A 22,500-nucleotide genomic window follows, 5' to 3' on the forward strand; every position below is an offset into this window, starting at 1 on the left:
GTAGTAACATATTGTACTAACATGCTGTACTAACATGTCGTACTGACATGTTGTACTAACATGTTGTACCAACATGTTGTACTAACATGTTGTACTAACACGTTGTACTAACACGATGTAGCAACATGTTGTACTAACATGCTGTACTAACATGTTGTACTAACATGCTGTACTAACATGTTGTACTAACATGCTGTACTAACATGCTGTACTAACATGCTGTACTAAAATGCTGTACTAACTTGTTGTACTAACATGTTGTACTAACATGCTGTAGTAACATGCTGTACTAACATGTTGTACTAACATGCTGTACTAACATGTTGTACTAACATGTTGTACTAACATGTTGTACCAACATGTTGTACTAACATGTTGTACTAACATGCTGTACTAACATGCTGTACTAACATGTTGTACTAACATGTTGTACTAACATGCTGTACTAACATGTTGTACTAACACGTTGTACTAACACGATGTAGCAACATGTTGTACTAACATGCTGTACTAACATGCTGTACTAACATGTTGTACTAACATGCTGTACTAACATGTTGTACTAACATGCTGTACTAACATGCTGTACTAACATGCTGTACTAAAATGCTGTACTAACTTGTTGTACTAACATGTTGTACTAACATGCTGTAGTAACATGCTGTACTAACATGTTGTACTAACATGCTGTACTAACATGCTGTACTAAAATGCTGTACTAACTTGTTGTACTAACATGCTGTAGTAACATGCTGTACTAACATGTTGTACTAACATGCTGTACTAACATGTTGTACTAACATGCTGTACTAACATGCTGTACTAACATGCTGTACTAACTTGTTGTACTAACATGTTGTACTAACATGCTGTAGTAACATGCTGTACTAACATGTTGTACTAACATGCTGTACTAACATGTTGTACTAACATGTTGTACTAACATGATGTAGTAACATGATGTAGTAACATGATGTAGTAACATGCTGTACTAACATGTTGTACTAACATGCTGTACTAACATGTACTAACATGTTGTACTAACATGTTGTACTAACATGATGTAGTAACATGTTGTACTAACATGCTGTACTAACATGTTGTAGTAACATGTTGTAGTAACATGTTGTAGTAACATGTTGTAGTAACATGTAGTAACATGTTGTACTAACATGTAGTAACATGTTGTAGTAACATGTAGTAACATGTTGTAGTAACATGTTGTAGTAACATGTAGTAACATGTTGTAGTAACATGTAGTAACATGTTGTAGTAACATGTTGTAGTAACATGTTGTAGTAACATGTAGTAGTAACATGTAGTAACATGTTGTATTAACATGTTGTAGTAACATGTAGTAACATGTTGTAGTAATATGTTGTAGTAACATGTTGTAGTAACATGTTGTAGTAACATGTAGTAACATGTTGTAGTAACATGTTGTAGTAACATGTAGTAACATGTTGTAGTAACATGTAGTAACATGTTGCAGTAACATGTAGTAACATGTTGTAGTAACATGTTGTAGTAACATGTTGTAGTAACATTTAGTAACATGTTGTAGTAACATGTTGTAGTAACATTTAGTAACATGTTGTAGTAACATGTTGTAGTAACATGTAGTAACATGTTGTAGTAACATGTAGTAACATGTTGCAGTAACATGTAGTAACATGTTGTAGTAACATGTTGTAGTAACATGTTGTAGTAACATTTAGTAACATGTTGTAGTAACATGTTGTAGTAACATTTAGTAACATGTTGTAGTAACATGTTGTAGTAACATGTTGTAGTAACATGTTGTAGTAACATGTTGTAGTAACATGTTGTAGTAACATGTTGTAGTAACATTTAGTAACATGTTGTAGTAACATGTTGTAGTAACATGTAGTAACATGTTGTAGTAACATGTAGTAACATGTAGTAATATGTTGTAGTAACATGTAGTAACATGTTGTAGTAACATGTAGTAACATGTTGTAGTAACATGTAGTAACATGTAGTAACATGTTGTAGTAACATGTAGTAACATGTTGTAGTAACATATTGTAGTAACATGTAGTAACATGTTGTAGTAACATGTTGTAGTAACATGTAGTAGTAACATGTTGTAGTAACATGTAGTAACATGTTGTAGTAACATGTAGTAACATGTTGTAGTAACATGTAGTAACATGTTGTAGTAACATGTTGTAGTAACATGTTGTAGTAACATGTAGTAGTAACATGTTGTAGTAACATGTTGTAGTAACATGTTGTAGTAACATGTTGTAGTAACATTTAGTAACATGTTGTAGTAACATGTTGTACTAACATGTTGTAGTAACATTTAGTAACATGTTGTAGTAACATGTTGTAGTAACATGTTGTAGTAACATTTAGTAACATGTTGTAGGAACATGTTGTACTAACATGTTGTAGTAACATTTAGTAACATGTTGTAGTAACATGTTGTAGTAACATGTTGTAGTAACATTTAGTAACATGTTGTAGTAACATGTTGTAGTAACATGTTGTAGTAACATTTAGTAACATGTTGTAGTAACATGTTGTAGTAACATGTTGTAGTAACATGTAGTAACATGTAGTAACATGTAGTAACATGTAGTAATATGTTGTAGTAACATGTTGTAGTAACATGTAGTAACATGTTGTACTAACATGTAGTAACATGTTGTAGTAACATGTAGTAACATGTTGTAGTAACATGTTGTAGTAACATGTAGTAACATGTTGTAGTAACATGTAGTAACATGTTGTAGTAACATGTTGTAGTAACATGTAGTAGTAACATGTTGTAGTAACATGTAGTAACATGTTGTAGTAACATGTTGTAGTAACATGTAGTAACATGTTGTAGTAACATGTAGTAACATGTTGTAGTAACATGTAGTAACATGTTGTAGTAACATGTAGTAACATGTTGTAGTAACATGTAATAACATGTTGTAGTAACATGTTGTAGTAACATGTTGTAGTAACATTTAGTAACATGTTGTAGTAACATGTTGTACTAACATGTTGTAGTAACTTTAGTAACATGTTGTAGTAACATGTTGTAGTAACATGTTGTAGTAACATGTAGTAACATGTTGTAGTAACATGTTGTAGTAACATGTAGTAACATGTTGTAGTAACATGTAGTAACATGTTGTAGTAACATGTAGTAACATGTAGTAATATGTTGTAGTAACATGTTGTAGTAACATGTAGTAACATGTTGTAGTAACATGTAGTAACATGTTGTAGTAACATGTTGTAGTAACATGTTGTAGTAACATGTTGTAGTAACATGTAGTAACATGTTGTAGTAACATGTAGTAACATGTTGTAGTAACATGTAGTAGTAACATGTTGTAGTAACATGTAGTAACATGTTGTAGTAACATGTTGTAGTAACATGTAGTAACATGTTGTAGTAACATGTAGTAACATGTTGTAGTAACATGTTGTAGTAACATGTTGTAGTAACATGTAGTAACATGTTGTAGTAACATGTAATAACATGTTGTAGTAACATGTTGTAGTAACATGTTGTAGTAACATTTAGTAACATGTTGTAGTAACATGTTGTACTAACATGTTGTAGTAACTTTAGTAACATGTTGTAGTAACATGTTGTAGTAACATGTTGTAGTAACATGTAGTAACATGTTGTAGTAACATGTTGTAGTAACATGTAGTAACATGTTGTAGTAACATGTAGTAACATGTAGTAATATGTTGTAGTAACATGTTGTAGTAACATGTAGTAACATGTTGTAGTAACATGTAGTAACATGTAGTAACATGTTGTAGTAACATGTTGTAGTAACATGTTGTAGTAACATGTTGTAGTAACATGTTGTAGTAACATGTTGTAGTAACATGTTGTAGTAACATGTAGTAACATGTTGTAGTAACATGTAGTAGTAACATGTAGTAACATGTTGTAGTAACATGTTGTAGTAACATGTTGTAGTAACATTTAGTAACATGTTGTAGTAACATGTTGTACTAACATGTTGTGTAGTAACATGTTGTAGTAACATTTAGTAACATGTTGTAGTAACATGTTGTACTAACATGTTGTAGTAACTTTAGTAACATGTTGTAGTAACATGTTGTAGTAACATGTTGTAGTAACATGTTGTAGTAACATGTTGTAGTAACATGTAGTAACATGTTGTAGTAACATGTAGTAACATGTAGTAATATGTTGTAGTAACATGTTGTAGTAACATGTAGTAACATGTTGTAGTAACATGTAGTAACATGTTGTAGTAACATGTTGTAGTAACATGTAGTAACATGTTGTAGTAACATGTTGTAGTAACATGTAGTAACATGTTGTAGTAACATGTTGTAGTAACATGTAGTAACATGTTGTAGTAACATGTTGTAGTAACATGTTGTAGTAACATGTTGTAGTAACATGTTGTGGTAACATGTTGTAGTAACATGTAGTAACATGTTGTAGTAACATGTAGTAGTAACATGTAGTAACATGTTGTAGTAACATGTTGTAGTAACACGTTGTAGTAACACGTAGTAACATGTTGTAGTAACATGTTGTTGTAACACGTTGTAGTAACATGTAGTAGGGATGGTGTGTGACTGTAGGGATGGTGTTTGACTGTAGGGATGGTGTGTGACTGTAGGGATGGTGTTTGACTGTAGGGATGGTGTTTGACTCTAAGGATGGTGTGTGACTGTAGGGATGGTGTTTGACTGTAGGGATGGTGTGTGACTGTAGGGATGCTGTTTGACTGTAGGGATGCTGTTTGACTGTAGGGATGGTGTTTGACTGTAGGGATGGTGTGTGACTGTAGGGATGGTGTGTGACTGTAGGGATGGTGTGTGACTGTAGGGATGGTGTGTGACTGTAGGGATGGTGTTTGACTGTAGGGATGGTGTGTGACTGTAGGGATGGTGTTTGACTGTAGGGATGGTGTTTGACTGTAGGGATGGTGTGTGACTGTAGGGATGGTGTTTGACTCTAAGGATGGTGTGTGACTGTAGGGATGGTGTGTGACTGTAGGGATGGTGTGTGACTGTAGGGATGGTGTTTGACTCTAAGGATGGTGTGTGACTGTAGGGATGGTGTGTGACTGTAGGGATGGTGTTTGACTGTAGGGATGGTGTGTGACTGTAGAGATGGTGTTTGACTGTAGGGATGGTGTTTGACTGTAGGGATGGTGTGTGACTGTAGGGATGGTGTTTGACTGTAGGGATGGTGTTTGACTGTAGGGATGGTGTGTGACTGTAGGGATGGTGTTTGACTGTAGGGATGGTGTTTGACTCTAGGGATGGTGTGTGACTGTAGGGATGGTGTGTGACTGTAGGGATGGTGTTTGACTGTAGGGATGGTGTTTGACTGTAGGGATGGTGTGTGACTGTAGGGATGGTGTTTGACTGTAGGGATGGTGTTTGACTCTAGGGATGGTGTGTGACTGTAGGGATGGTGTGTGACTGTAGGGATGGTGTTTGACTGTAGGGATGGTGTGTGACTGTAGGGATGGTGTGTGACTGTAGGGATGGTGTTTGACTGTACATGTTCCTACATGTAAAGTGACAACATGTTACTCATAAAAATGGAAGAAGTTTACCAAGAAGCTCCGCCCCCGCGTCCACGTCTCCGATGATGTCGGACTTGGCGTCTTTGATCTCGTGGTACAGCGAGTCTGTGTTGATGCCGAAGGCCTCGTTGACGATGCCCTGGGAGGGACTGCAACACAACAATGTTGTAACTGGGAGGGACTGCAACACAACAATGTTGTAACTGGGAGGGACTGCAACACAACAATGTTGTAACTGGGAGGGACTGCAACACAACAATGTTGTAACTGGGAGGGACTGCAACACAACAATGTTGTAACTGGGAGGGACTGCAACACAACAATGTTGTAAGTGGGAGGGACTGCAACACAACAATGTTGTAACTGGGAGGTACTGCAACACAACAATGTTGTAACTGGGAGGGACTGCAACACAACAATGTTGTAACTGGGAGGGACTGCAACACAACAATGTTGTAACTGGGAGGGACTGCAACACAACAATGTTGTAACTGGGAGGGACTGCAACACAACAATGTTGTAACTGGGAGGGACTGCAACACAACAATGTTGTAACTGGGAGGGACTGCAACACAACAATGTTGTAACTGGGAGGGACTGCAACACAACAATGTTGTAACTGGGAGGGACTGCAACACAACAATGTTGTAACTGGGAGGGACTGCAACACAACAATGTTGTAACTGGGAGGTACTGCAACACAACAATGTTGTAAGTGGGAGGGACTGCAACACAACAATGTTGTAACTGGGAGGGACTGCAACACAACAATGTTGTAACTGGGAGGGACTGCAACACAACAATGTTGTAACTGGGAGGGACTGCAACACAACAATGTTGTAACTGGGAGGGACTGCAACACAACAATGTTGTAACTGGGAGGGACTGCAACACAACAATGTTGTAACTGGGAGGGACTGCAACACAACAATGTTGTAACTGGGAGGGACTGCAACACAACAATGTTGTAACTGGGAGGGACTGCAACACAACAATGTTGTAACTGGGAGGGACTGCAACACAACAATGTTGTAACTGGGAGGGACTGCAACACAACAATGTTGTAACTGGGAGGGACTGCAACACAACAATGTTGTAACTGGGAGGGACTGCAACACAACAATGTTGTAACTGGGAGGTACTGCAACACAACAATGTTGTAAGTGGGAGGGACTGCAACACAACAATGTTGTAACTGGGAGGGACTGCAACACAACAATGTTGTAACTGGGAGGGACTGCAACACAACAATGTTGTAACTGGGAGGGACTGCAACACAACAATGTTGTAACTGGGAGGGACTGCAACACAACAATGTTGTAACTGGGAGGGACTGCAACATTATTTCCTTGTGCAGAAGTGTTGTTCCACATAGGAGAAACATGTGAAGAGAAGCGGTGCAAGGGTGCATCCTTGTCTCACACCAGTCGCTACCTGAAAGGGAGCAGATTCCAGTCCACCTAGTCCTAGTGTAACCTTGGCCATCATTCCATCATGGAAATGCCGCAGGATGTTCCCACATTTCAGTGCATGAGTACCCTCCACAGCAGGTCACCGTGTAAACTGTCTAATGCCGCAGGATGTTCCCACATTTTAGTGCATGAGTACCCTCCACAGCAGGTCACCGTGTAAACTGTCTAATGCTGCAGGATGTTCCCACATTTTAGTGCATGAGTACCCTCCACAGCAGGTCACCGTGTAAACTGTCTAATGCCGCAGGATGTTCCCACATTTTAGTGCATGATTACCCTCCACAGCAGGTCACCGTGTAAACTGTCTAATGCCGCAGGATGTTCCCACATTTCAGTGCATGAGTACCCTCCACAGCAGGTCATCGTGTAAACTGTCTAATGCCGCAGGATGTTCCCACATTTTAGTGCATGAGTACCCTCCACAGCAGGTCACCGGGTAAACTGTCTAATGCCGCAGGATGTTCCCACATTTTAGTGCATGAGTACCCTCCACAGCAGGTCACCGTGTAAACTGTCTAATGCCGCAGGATGTTCCCACATTTCAGTGCATGAGTACCCTCCACAGCAGGTCATCGTGTAAACTGTCTAATGCCGCAGGATGTTCCCACATTTTAGTGCATGAGTACCCTCCACAGCAGGTCACCGGGTAAACTGTCTAATGCCGCAGGATGTTCCCACATTTTAGTGCATGAGTACCCTCCACAGCAGGTCACCGTGTAAACTGTCTAATGCCGCAGGATGTTCCCACATTTCAGTGCATGAGTACCCTCCACAGCAGGTCATCGTGTAAACTGTCTAATGCCGCAGGATGTTCCCACATTTTAGTGCATGAGTACCCTCCACAGCAGGTCACCGGGTAAACTGTCTAATGCCGCAGGATGTTCCCACATTTTAGTGCATGAGTACCCTCCACAGCAGGTCACCGTGTAAACTGTCTAATGCCGCAGGATGTTCCCACATTTCAGTGCATGAGTACCCTCCACAGCAGGTCACCATGTAAACTGTCTAATGCCGCAGGATGTTCCCACATTTTAGTGCATGAGTACCCTCCACAGCAGGTCATCGTGTAAACTGTCTAATGCCGCAGGATGTTCCCACATTTTAGTGCATGAGTACCCTCCACAGCAGGTCACCGGGTAAACTGTCTAATGCCGCAGGATGTTCCCACATTTTAGTGCATGAGTACCCTCCACAGCAGGTCACCGTGTAAACTGTCTAATGCCGCAGGATGTTCCCACATTTCAGTGCATGAGTACCCTCCACAGCAGGTCATCGTGTAAACTGTCTAATGCCGCAGGATGTTCCCACATTTTAGTGCATGAGTACCCTCCACAGCAGGTCACCGGGTAAACTGTCTAATGCCGCAGGATGTTCCCACATTTTAGTGCATGATTACCCTCCACAGCAGGTCACCGTGTAAACTGTCTAATGCCGCAGGATGTTCCCACATTTCAGTGCATGAGTACCCTCCACAGCAGGTCACCGTGTAAACTGTCAAATGCCGCAGGATGTTCCCACATTTCAGTGCATGAGTACCCTCCACAGCAGGTCACCGTGTAAACTGTCTAATGCCGCAGGATGTTCCCACATTTAGTGCATGAGTACCCTCCACAGCAGGTCACCGGGTAAACTGTCTAATGCCGCAGGATGTTCCCACATTTTAGTTCATGAGTACCCTCCACAGCAGGTCACCGGGTAAACTGTCTAATGCCGCAGGATGTTCCCACATTTTAGTGCATGAGTACCCTCCACAGCAGGTCACCGTGTAAACTGTCTAATGCCGCAGGATGTTCCCACATTTTAGTGCATGAGTACCCTCCACAGCAGGTCACCGTGTAAACTGTCTAATGCCGCAGGATGTTCCCACATTTTAGTGCATGAGTACCCTCCACAGCAGGTCACCGGGTAAACTGTCTAATGCCGCAGGATGTTCCCACATTTTAGTTCATGATTACTCTCCACAGCAGGTCACCGGGTAAACTGTCTAATGCCGCAGGATGTTCCCACATTTCAGTTCATGATTACCCTCCACAGCAGGTCACCGGGTAAACTGTCTAATGCCGCAGGATAGATCCACAAAGGCCATGAACAGGTCTTGCTTCTGTTTGCTACATTAGTCCTGCAGCTGGCGTGAGGTGAAGATCATGTCCACTGCACTACGGTTTTTCCGGAGTCCAGCCTGGGATTGTGGTAGCGGTGCTTCAGTGATGTTGTTGATGAGTCTGTGGAGCATGACTTTTGCCAGGACTTTACCAGCAGCAGAGAGGAGTGGTATACCTCTGCTGTTTCCACAGATTGATCTGTCTCCCTTGTTTTTAAAGATGGTGACAATGTTAGCTTACTTCCATTGCTGGGGAATGCTCTCTTCGCTCCATGCTAGAGAGATGAACTGGTGGATCGCTCTGGTACAGAGGTAGCCCCTGTTTCAGGATCTCAGCAGGAATGGAGTCAGGCTCAGGTGATTTATTGTTTTTCAATGCCCTTATGGCATCATGGACTTGGGAGTAGGGAAGTGGAAGGTCAAGACTCTGGATGGTGGCTAGGGTTGGAAGCTCCTCTAGAACTGAGATGTCAGTTGAGGCTTGCTGGTTTAGGAAGACCTCAAAATGTTCTCCCCATCTCTGGACAATTAGGGCTGGGTCCCTAATGAGAGAGGATTCATCAGCAGTCCGAAGTATGTGTTTTTGGGCCATGGGTAGATTTAATTGCATCATAGAAATGATGCATGTCATATCTGTTTGCATGTGACTATTTATTGTGCCTTGGATAGCCACCATGGTCTTGTAGTAGTCTCAGACACATTGTACCTCTCTCAGGACACATTGTACCTCTCTCAGGACACATTGTACCTCTCTCAGGACACATTGTACCTCTCTCAGGACACATTGTACCTCTCTCAGGACACATTGTACCTCTCTCAGGACACATTGCACCTCTCTCAGGACACATTGTACCTCTCTCAGGACACATTGTACCTCTCTCAGGACACATTGTACCTCTCTCAGGACACATTGTACCTCTCTCAGGACACATTGTACCTCTCTCGGGACACATTGTACCTCTCTCAGGACACATTGTACCTCTCTCAGGACACATTGTACCTCTCTCAGGACACATTGCACCTCTCTCAGGACACATTGTACCTCTCTCAGGACACATGGTACCTCTCTCGGGACACATTGTACTTCTCTCAGGACACATTGTACCTCTCTCAGGACACATTGTACCTCTCTCAGGACACATTGTACTTCTCTCAGGACACATTGTACCTCTCTCAGGACACATGTACCTCTCTCAGGACACATTGTACTTCTCTCAGGACACATTGTACCTCTCTCAGGACACATTGTACCTCTGTCAGGACACATTGTACCTCTCAGGACACATTGTACCTCTCTCAGGACACATTGTACCTCTCTCAGGACACATTGTACCTCTCTCAGGACACATTGTACCTCTCTCAGGACACATTGTACCTCTCTCAGGACACATTGTACCTCTCTCAGGACACATTGTACCTCTCTCAGGACACATTGTACCTCTCTCAGGACACATTGTACCTCTCTCAGGACACATTGTACCTCTGTCAGGACACATTGTACCTCTCTCAGGACACATTGTACCTCTCTCAGGACACATTGTACCTCTCTCAGGACACATTGTACCTCTGTCAGGACACATTGTACCTCTCTCAGGACACATTGTACCTCTCTCAGGACACATTGTACCTCTCTCAGGACACATTGTACCTCTCTCAGGACACATTGTACCTCTCTCAGGACACATTATACCTCTCTCAGGACACATTGTACCTCTCTCAGGACACATTGCACCTCTCTCAGGACACATGGTACCTCTCTCAGGACACATTGCACCTCTCTCAGGACACATTGCACCTCTCTCAGGACACATTGCACCTCTCTCAGGACACATTGTACCTCTCTCAGGACACATTGTACCTCTCTCAGGACACATTGTACCTCTCTCAGGACACATTGTACCTCTCTCAGGACACATTGTACCTCTCTCAGGACACATTGCACCTCTCTCAGGACACATTGCACCTCTCTCAGGACACATTGTACCTCTCTCAGGACACATTGTACCTCTCTCAGGACACATTGCACCTCTCTCAGGACACATGGTACCTCTCTCAGGACACATTGCACCTCTCTCAGGACACATTGCACCTCTCTCAGGACACATTGCACCTCTCTCAGGACACATTGTACCTCTCTCAGGACACATTGCACCTCTCTCAGGACACATTGCACCTCTCTCAGGACACATGGTACCTCTCTCAGGACACATTGTACCTCTCTCGGGACACATTGTACCTCTCTCGGGACACATTGTACCTCTCTCGGGACACATTGTACCTCTCTCAGGACACATTGTACCTCTCTCAGGACACATTGTACCTCTCTCAGGACACATTGTACCTCTCTCAGGACACATTGTACCTCTCTCAGGACACATTGTACCTCTCTCAGGACACATTGCACCTCTCTCAGGACACATTGCACCTCTCTCAGGACACATTGTACCTCTCTCAGGACACATTGCACCTCTCTCAGGACACATTGTACCTCTCTCAGGACACATTGTACCTCTCTCGGGACACATTGTACCTCTCTCAGGACACATTGTACCTCTCTCAGGACACATTGTACCTCTCTCAGGACACATTGTACCTCTCTCAGGACACATTGTACCTCTCTCAGGACACATTGTACCTCTCTCAGGACACATTGCACCTCTCTCAGGACACATTGCACCTCTCTCAGGACACATTGTACCTCTCTCAGGACACATTGCACCTCTCTCAGGACACATTGTACCTCTCTCAGGACACATTGCACCTCTCTCAGGACACATTGTACCTCTCTCGGGACACATTGTACCTCTCTCAGGACACATTGTACCTCTCTCAGGACACATTGTACCTCTCTCAGGACACATTGTACCTCTCTCAGGACACATTGCACCTCTCTCAGGACACATTGTACCTCTCTCAGGACACATTATACCTCTCTCAGGACACATTATACCTCTCTCAGGACACATTGCACCTCTCTCAGGACACATTGCACCTCTCTCAGGACACATTGTACCTCTGTCAGGACACATTGTACCTCTGTCAGGACACATTGTACCTCTCTCAGGACACATTGTACCTCTCTCAGGACACATTGTACCTCTCTCAGGACACATTGTACCTCTCTCAGGACACATTGTACCTCTCTCAGGACACATTGTACCTCTCTCAGGACACATTGCACCTCTCTCAGGACACATGGTACCTCTCTCAGGACACATTGCACCTCTCTCAGGACACATTGTACCTCTCTCAGGACACATGGTACCTCTCTCAGGACACATTGCACCTCTCTCAGGACACATTGCACCTCTCTCAGGACACATTGTACCTCTCTCAGGACACATTGTACCTCTCTCAGGACACATTGTACCTCTCTCGGGACACATTGTACCTCTCTCAGGACACATTGTACCTCTCTCAGGACACATTGTACCTCTCTCAGGACACATTGTACCTCTCTCAGGACACATTGTACCTCTCTCAGGACACATTGTACCTCTCTCAGGACACATTGCACCTCTCTCAGGACACATGGTACCTCTCTCAGGACACATTGCACCTCTCTCAGGACACATTGTACCTCTCTCAGGACACATTGCACCTCTCTCAGGACACATTGTACCTCTCTCAGGACACATTGCACCTCTCTCAGGACACATTGTACCTCTCTCAGGACACATTGTACCTCTCTCAGGACACATTGCACCTCTCTCAGGACACATCGTACCTCTCTCAGGACACATTGTACCTCTCTCAGGACACATTGTACCTCTCTCAGGACACATTGTACCTCTCTCAGGACACATTGTACCTCTCTCAGGACACATTGTACCTCTCTCAGGACACATTGTACCTCTCTCAGGACACATTGTACCTCTCTCAGGACACATTGTACCTCTCTCAGGACACATGGTACCTCTCTCAGGACACATTGCACCTCTCTCAGGACACATTGTACCTCTCTCAGGACACATTGTACCTCTCTCAGGACACATTGTACCTCTCTCAGGACACATTGTACCTCTCTCCTGCATGCTTGCCAGTTGTGCTTAAGGGCAACAGAGGTTGGGTTATTGAGTGAGACTTAGACTTCCTTTTATTGTCATTCAAATGTGAACTTTACAGTACAGATAAAAACAACATTTTGTTGCATTAGCTGGTTGTAGTGCAGGATAAAAGAGCAATAAGGTGCAGATATAAATAAATAGATTACTGTACATATAAATATATTGTACTTTTGCATATGCATCCACGTTTACGGATGTATGTTATATTGTCTTTATATTCCAGCCAGTTAATCCCTTTTGGGGGTGAATTGAAGGGCTTATTATGATGCGTTCAAGAGTCTTACGGCCTGAGGGAAGAAGCTGTTACAGAACCTGGAGGTTCTGCTACGGAGGCTGCGGAACCTCTTTCTAGAGTCCAGCAGTGAAAACAGTCCTTGGTGGGGTGGGAGGAGTCTGCAGATTTTCTGAGCCCTGGTCAGGCAGCATCTTTTTGCCATCTCCTGTATAGAAGGAAGAGGAGTTCTGATGATCTTTTCCACCGTCCTCACCACTCTCTGCAGAGACTTCCAGTCTGAGGCACTGCAGGCTCCAGTCCAGAGAGAGATGCAGTTGGTCAGCAGGCTCTCTATAGTGCCTCTGTAGAATGTGCTGAGAATGGGGGGAGGGAGCTGTGCTCTTTTCATCCCACGCAAAAAGTGTATGTGCTGCTGAGCTCTTTTTAGAAGAGCTCCGGCGTGTAGGGACCAGGTTATATTGTCAGTTATCTGCACCCCCAGGAACTTGGTGCTGCTTACCATCTCCACCGCTGTGCCGTTGATGAAGAGTGGAGCGTGGCTGGACTGGTTCCTCCTGAAGTCAACGATGATCTCCTTGGTCTTGTCGACGTTCAGGACCAGGTTGTTGGTTCTGCACCAGTCAACCAGATGTTTCACCTCCTCCCTGTAGTCCATGTGGTTGTTGTCACGGATGAGGCCCACTACTGTTGTGTACTTCACAATGTGGTTAGTAGTGGACCTGGCGCAGCAGTCATGGGTCATCAATGTGAACAGCAGTGGACTCAGGATGCAGCCCTGGGGGGAGCCGGTGCTCAGGGAGATGGCACTGGAGGTGTTGTTGCCCACTCTCACAGACTGGGGTCTGTCTGTGAGGAAGTTTATGGGCCATATGAATATTAGTGAGGAGAGTGGAGATATATGTAGAGTTTTCGTTGAACCAGTCCTGATGTTTCTTCCTGTTGTATATGATGGATTGGGCTGCAGCTTCATAGAGTGATCCACTGAGAGATGACCACTTCTCTTCTGTCGAAGCATCTCTTTCCAGGAGAGACTTAATGTTCTCTAGCTGATTAGCCAGGGAACGACGAAAGATGTTGCGTGCCTCTTCGTGGTAGACTTTTGGATGCGTACTGCTTGTATGTGCGTCCTCTGCGCTGCTTTTCTGCTTGCTCTCGCTTCTGCTTGCATTTTTTGCTACCATCTGCTGCTATTTTCTTCTTCTCAATAAGACACAAAGAGCAACAGCTCTTGGATACTTACAAAACCAGTGGGACTATATTTTCTTTTAGATAACAGAGGCATTTTTCAATATTTTTAAGACGTCCTCAACACTACGCGAGGAGGCCTACCATTCAAGATAAGCCTGAGCCCGAGCCTGTGCTACAGTGCTAAAGGTAATCAGCAGAAGATCACCACAAACTGCTACAGAAGATTTTACTGTTGGAAATAAAAATTAATCGGTTGGAAGTGAATTTAGAAGTGAATGGACAATGTGGCAACAACACCACTCTAGCACTCCTGTCGACTGAAAACACTGGACAGCACCATGCTACAACCCAGCTAACTAGCAACAATGAAGCTACGAAGAAACGGGAGGCCCTTGTAGAGGGTAATAAATCTACCAGCAATAATCCTCCCTGGAACACACTTGGTGCGAAGCCAAAGAGAAGACCACCTCCCTGCGACAAGGGAGAATGGATATCTGGCAGGACCCAGCGCCCCGATATCTCTGATCTGACCGGCTGGCCTGTGCTAGCATCTTCAGCCAGGCATACTGCGTCATCAACTCCACTGCCACGTAGGACACAGCAGCGGACAGCTGAGAAGAGGAGAACTACCAATAAACCTCCCAGCAAGCAAGTGTCCAACTAAAGAACAGGTTTGCCCCACTGTTGATGGACAATGGATCCCCCTCTGATTGCCTGAATAACCCACCATCACCACGCAGAAAGGTAAGACCTGCTAACTTTACACCACAGAGAAAGCTAACTAGAGCTCCTGAAAATCTGATTGTGGGGGACTTTTCTGTAAAAGATATGAAAAGCAATAATAACACCAAAGTACTCTGCTTTCCGAAGGATATGGTATCTGACATGGAAAAAAGAATCCTGGAAATTGTCGCTGCACACCCAAATGTGAAAAATATCATCCTGCACATTGGTTTTAATGACATTGTAAAACAACAACCAAGAGAGCTGAAAGAGCACTTCAATAAACTCTTTGAAACAGTCAGCGCTGTGAATGCTGACCTTTTTATCAGTGGTCCTCTACCCCCAATCAGGAGAGGAGCTGAGAGATTCAGTAGACTTTACTCGCTGAATGAGTGGCTATCAAGTGCACTTCTTGCTCGTTCAATGCATTTTATTGACAATTTTAGCTTTTTCTGGGACCGCAGGCATCTTTTTAAGGCAGACGGTCTTTGCCTAAATAAGATGGGAGTAAAGCTATTCATGAACAACATGTTTCACTTCCTGCATCTTGCATCTATCATCACTGCCAAGGACAAGAGACAAGAGACAAGAGGAGCCACCGAGGAAGGAAGACACAACACAGCCTATCAGGAACGTCGAAGGAGGACCGCCACTGCAAAAGGAGAACGTCGACCATGAGATACACCAGAGCAAAGATTAGAGGTGTCTATCCTCCTCTACCACCCCCTCCATTCTGAATGCGTGTTAAAATCCCTCCCCCACATCCCCCAACCCATCCACATCTCCATCTTTCTCCCTCCCTCAAGTAAACCTTTCTCCCCCCTTCACCCCCTTGGAGTTCCGGGAGCTACCCCCACTCACGCTCCGCCCTACTACCCCCCCTAGATCATCGCTCACTTCCACCACTCCCTCCACGAAGGCGTGCTCCACAACCCCCCAGCCATACTTCACCTTTCTCATGCCAACCCCTTACACGCCCTTAACGTCCACCTTCAGTAGTTCGTCCCAGCTCTGACGCTGCTCACTCCCCCTCCCCTTACGGCAAACCCCGCCTCGCCCTGACAGCAGTCCTGAATATTTCTGATACAGAAAAGGGTTCAGCAGTAGACCACATTATCAGCTGGGCCCCAAGGTTGCCTACATCAAATCATGTCACCTTCTACATTCCTGTTTTGACTACCAAGAGAGTAAACATTGGGAAACTTAGCCATCCTGCTAACCTAAACAATCTCATTCCTATTTTCTCTAAATCAAAGCCAACATGGAAGCCTGTCAATAACACCATCAGGATGGGTCTGCTCAATGTCAGGTCTCTGAATAGCAAATCATTTTTAGTCAATGATTTTATTACCACTTCTAAACTTGCCTTTATGTTTTTAACTGAAACATGGCTGGAACCAAATAACAGTGCAAGCATTGTGATGGAGACAGCACCCCCCAACTATGTAGATGGGGGAAAAGAGGTGCTGCTATATTTAAAAACATGTTTCAGGGGAAACAGATGTCACTTGTCATGTGATTTGACATCATTTGAATAGTTGTGTGCTGTGTTCAAATGCTCTCCCAAAAGTCTCTTGTTAATTATCTACAGGCCACCTAAATATTCTGCACATTTTTCCGATGATTTTACTGAATTATTGTCTAGCATCTCCACTGACTTTGACTGCCTGGTTATAACTGGTGATTTTAATTTTCATATTGACGATTTGAATGACAAGGGTGCAAAATAACTTTTGACTATTTTAGACATATTTGAAGTGTGTCAACATGTGAAAGAGGCTACACATTATAAGGGACACACTCTGGACCTGATTATCACAAAAGCTCTCAATGTTTCTGATGTTCTTGTGATTGATCCTTCATTGTCTGATCATTTCTGTGTTTTCTTGAATATTTCTGTCATTCCGGACACACAAACAGAATCAAAGAATGTCAAAAAGCGGTACATAAATGAACATGCTAATGTCCTCTTTAAAAACGCCATCTCCTCACTACCACCTCTAAACACATGTCATGCTGATGATCTTGTAAGCAACTTTAATTCCAAAATTGTGAATATCATAGATATCATTGCACCTGTTACAGTTAAAACGATTTCTGGCAAGCAAAAGGCACCCTGGAGAAAATCTGCTGCTGTAACAGCCCAGAGAAGAGAGTGCAGGAAGGCTGAACGAATCTGGCGGGATACAAAACTTCATATTCACCACGACATCTATAAAGAGAGCCTCCAGGCCTACAATTTAGTCTTAAAAAGTGCTAGAGAAACATTCTTCTCCAATATCATAAACAGCAACACAAATAAGGCCAAAAGCCTATTCACAATCGTTGACAGACTGACTAAACCCCCAACACAAATACCAGCCCAACTCCATTCCACGCAGAAATGCAATGAGTTTGCATTCTTTTATACTGATCACATTGAAGGCATCAGACGCACCATCAATATCTCAAGTAAAAAAGTTGGATCACCACCCCATTTAGGCAAAAGTAACACAGCAATGATGGCAAGTTTTAATGCCATAGACTCTAAAACTCTAGTGGAAACGGTGACAGCTCTAAAGTCATCCACCTGCTGCCTTCATGTTTGACCTAGCAACTTCTTTAACAATGTTTTTGACTGCCTATCAACAGACATCTTGCAAATAGTTCATCATTCTATTCAATCGGGCAATTTCCCCAAGGCTTTCAAAACTGCAGTCATTAAACCTCTTGTAAAAAAGCGGAGCCTAGATGCCTCTGTTAGCAACAACTACACACCCATTTACAATCTACCATTCAGAAGTAAAATAATTGAGAAAGTTGTCCTCCAACAACTAAATCACTTCTTGGCTTCTACTGGCTGCCACAACAACTTCCAGTCAGGATTTGGACCTCTTCATAGCACAGAGACGGCCCTTCTTCAAGTCATAAATGACATCCATCTAAACACAAACTTCAGTATTAATGCTATTGGACCTCAGTGTTGCATTAGACACTGTCCACCACTCAATACTTTTGGACCTCAGTGTTGCATTAGACACTGTCCACCACTCAATACTTTTGGACCTCAGTGCTGAATTAGACACTGTCCACCACTCAATACTTTTGGACCTCAGTGCTGCATTAGACACTGTCCACCACTCAATACTTTTGGACCTCAGTGCTGCATTTGACACTGTCCACCACTCAATACTTTTGGACCTCAGTGCTGCATTTGACACTGTCCACCACTCAATACTTTTGGACCTCAGTGCTGCATTAGACACTGTCCACCACTCAATACTTTTGGACCTCAGTGCTGCATTTGACACTGTCCACCACTCAATACTTTTGGACCTCAGTGCTGCATTTGACACTGTCCACCACTCAATACTTTTGGACCTCAGTGCTGCATTAGACACTGTCCACCACTCAATACTTTTGGACCTCAGTGCTGCATTAGACACTGTCCACCACTCAATACTTTTGGACCTCAGTGCTGCATTTGACACTGTCCACCACTCAATACTTTTGGACCTCAGTGCTGCATTAGACACTGTCCACCACTCAATACTTTTGGACCTCAGTGCTGCATTAGACACTGTCCACCACTCAATACTTTTGGACCTCAGTGCTGCATTAGACACTGTCCACCACTCAATACTTTTGGACCTCAGTGCTGCATTTGACACTGTCCACCACTCAATACTTTTGGACCTCAGTGCTGCATTAGACACTGTCCACCACTCAATACTTTTGGACCTCAGTGCTGCATTAGACACTGTCCACCACTCAATACTTTTGGACCTCAGTGCTGCATTTGACACTGTCCACCACTCAATACTTTTGGACCTCAGTGCTGCATTTGACACTGTCCACCACTCAATACTTTTGGACCTCAGTGCTGCATTAGACACTGTCCACCACTCAATACTTTTGGACCTCAGTGCTGCATTAGACACTGTCCACCACTCAATACTTTTGGACCTCAGTGCTGCATTTGACACTGTCCACCACTCAATACTTTTGGACCTCAGTGCTGCATTAGACACTGTCCACCACTCAATACTTTTGGACCTCAGTGCTGCATTAGACACTGTCCACCACTCAATACTTTTGGACCTCAGTGCTGCATTTGACACTGTCCACCACTCAATACTTTTGGACCTCAGTGCTGCATTTGACACTGTCCACCACTCAATACTTTTGGACCTCAGTGCTGCATTAGACACTGTCCACCACTCAATACTTTTGGACCTCAGTGCTGCATTTGACACTGTCCACCACTCAATACTTTTGGACCTCAGTGCTGCATTAGACACTGTCCACCACTCAATACTTTTGGACCTCAGTGCTGCATTAGACACTGTCCACCACTCAATACTTTTGGACCTCAGTGCTGCATTAGACACTGTCCACCACTCAATACTTTTGGACCTCAGTGCTGCATTTGACACTGTCCACCACTCAATACTTTTGGACCTCAGTGCTGCATTAGACACTGTCCACCACTCAATACTTTTGGACCTCAGTGCTGCATTAGACACTGTCCACCACTCAATACTTTTGGACCTCAGTGCTGCATTAGACACTGTCCACCACTCAATACTTTTGGACCTCAGTGCTGAATTAGACACTGTCCACCACTCAATACTTTTGGACCTCAGTGCTGCATTAGACACTGTCCACCACTCAATACTTTTGGACCTCAGTGCTGCATTAGACACTGTCCACCACTCAATACTTTTGGACCTCAGTGCTGCATTAGACACTGTCCACCACTCAATACTTTTGGACCTCAGTGCTGAATTAGACACTGTCCACCACTCAATACTTTTGGACCTCAGTGCTGCATTAGACACTGTCCACCACTCAATACTTTTGGACCTCAGTGCTGCATTAGACACTGTCCACCACTCAATACTTTTGGACCTCAGTGCTGCATTAGACACTGTCCACCACTCAATACTTTTGGACCTCAGTGCTGCATTAGACACTGTCCACCACTCAATACTTTTGGACCTCAGTGCTGCATTAGACACTGTCCACCACTCAATACTTTTGGACCTCAGTGCTGCATTTGACACTGTCCACCACTCAATACTTTTGGACCTCAGTGCTGCATTAGACACTGTCCACCACTCAATACTTTTGGACCTCAGTGCTGCATTAGACACTGTCCACCACTCAATACTTTTGGACCTCAGTGCTGCATTTGACACTGTCCACCACTCAATACTTTTGGACCTCAGTGCTGCATTTGACACTGTCCACCACTCAATACTTTTGGACCTCAGTGCTGCATTAGACACTGTCCACCACTCAATACTTTTGGACCTCAGTGCTGCATTTGACACTGTCCACCACTCAATACTTTTGGACCTCAGTGCTGCATTTGACACTGTCCACCACTCAATACTTTTGGACCTCAGTGCTGCATTAGACACTGTCCACCACTCAATACTTTTGGACCTCAGTGCTGCATTTGACACTGTCCACCACTCAATACTTTTGGACCTCAGTGCTGCATTAGACACTGTCCACCACTCAATACTTTTGGACCTCAGTGCTGCATTAGACACTGTCCACCACTCAATACTTTTGGACCTCAGTGCTGCATTAGACACTGTCCACCACTCAATACTTTTGGACAGGTTGGAAAACTGGGTGGGGATCTCAGGCACAGTTTTAAGCTGGTTCAAGTCATATCTACAAGATAGGAACTATTTTGTTTCCATTGGTGACTTTGTATCAGAAGCAACCAACGTAAGGTGTGGAGTCCCCCAAGGTTCAATCTTGGGGCCGACTTTATTTAACATCTATATGCTCCCACTAGGACAAATCATGCCAAATAATAACATTGACCATCATTGCTATGCCGATGACACCCAAATCTATGTAGCGCTATCACCAAATGACTATCGCCCCATAGATCTTCTGTGCCAGTGCATTGAGCAAGTCAAACACTGGATGTGCCAACATGTCCTACAACTGCTATCACCAAATGACTATCGCCCCATAGATCTTCTGTGCCAGTGCATTGAGCAAGTCAAACACTGGATGTGCCAACATGTCCTACAACTAAATGAAGATAAAAGTGAGATCATTGTTTTTGCTGCTAAAAAAGAAAGCTTTAAAGTCGTCCAACACCTTCAATCACTGTCCCTGAAAACCTCAAATAAAGCCAGAAATCTTGGGGTTATTTCAGATTCTGATTTTGACAGTCGCATCAAATCAGTAACAAAATGGGCCTACTATCACCTCAAAAATGTAACAAGACTTAGAGGGCTCATGTCAGCTCAAGACTTAGAAAAACTTGTACATGCCTTTATTACCAGTAGGCTAGACTATTGTAATGGTCTCCTTGCAGGTCTTCCCAAAAAAACTGTCAGGCAGCTACAGCTTGTTCAGAACGCTGCTGCTAGAGTTCTAACAAAGACCAACACATGGGAGCACATTACACCAATTCTTAAATCCTTCCATTGGCTCCCTGTACATCAGAGAATTGATCTGCTCACATATAAATCACTACATGGTCTAGTATATCACTGATATGCTCCCACTATATAAGCCCTCTAGATCACTAAGATCTTCTGAGACCACTACATGGTCTAGTATATCACTGATATGCTCCCACTATAGAAGCCCTCTAGATCACTAAGATCTTCTGAGAGCAATCTGTTAGCGGTTCCCAGAGTAAAGTCCAATCAAGGGAGAGCATCATTCAGTCACTATGCAACACATAGCTGGAATAAACTTCCTGAAGATGTCAGACTCTCCCCAACTCTGACTACTTTTAAAACTAGACTGAAAACTTTTATGTTCACCTTAGCTTTCAGCTAAATCTTTTCATCTTTTAACGTCCGCACTGTTTTTATTTTTATTGTCTGCATTTTAATTTTGCTTTTATTTTCTTTCATTTGACTTTGTTGTCTGTGAAGCACTTTGAGTCTGCCTTGTGTAGGAAAAGTGCTACACAAATAAAGTTGCCTTGCCTTGCCTACTGCTTGACAAATCCTAATTCTGAGCATGGTCGTGATCAATCGATGGTTCTTCCAGCATTCCGCCCCTCTCATGGCTTGAGTGATTTGGACATCTTTCAAATCTGACTGCCCGACAATTACATAGTCAATAAGGTGCCAGTGCTTGGATCTGGGATGCATCCAGTATGTTTTGTAATTATTTTTCAGTTGGAATG

The 22,500-nt window shown here is 43.4% G+C and overlaps 1 protein-coding gene across 1 annotated transcript in view; it reads right to left on the minus strand.

Moving 5' to 3' along the window:
* mapk8ip3 (mitogen-activated protein kinase 8 interacting protein 3) overlaps positions 1 to 22,500 on the minus strand; it is a 132,039-nt gene that overhangs the window by 69,941 nt on the left and 39,598 nt on the right. The window contains exon 9 of the mRNA XM_062036661.1: positions 5,589 to 5,707. Coding sequence (XP_061892645.1) covers positions 5,589 to 5,707 — 119 coding nt within the window. The remainder of the gene's footprint in view (positions 1 to 5,588; positions 5,708 to 22,500) is intronic.

Source organism: Entelurus aequoreus, linkage group LG25 (assembly GCF_033978785.1).
Source record: "Entelurus aequoreus isolate RoL-2023_Sb linkage group LG25, RoL_Eaeq_v1.1, whole genome shotgun sequence".
Lineage (NCBI taxonomy): Eukaryota > Metazoa > Chordata > Actinopteri > Syngnathiformes > Syngnathidae > Entelurus > Entelurus aequoreus.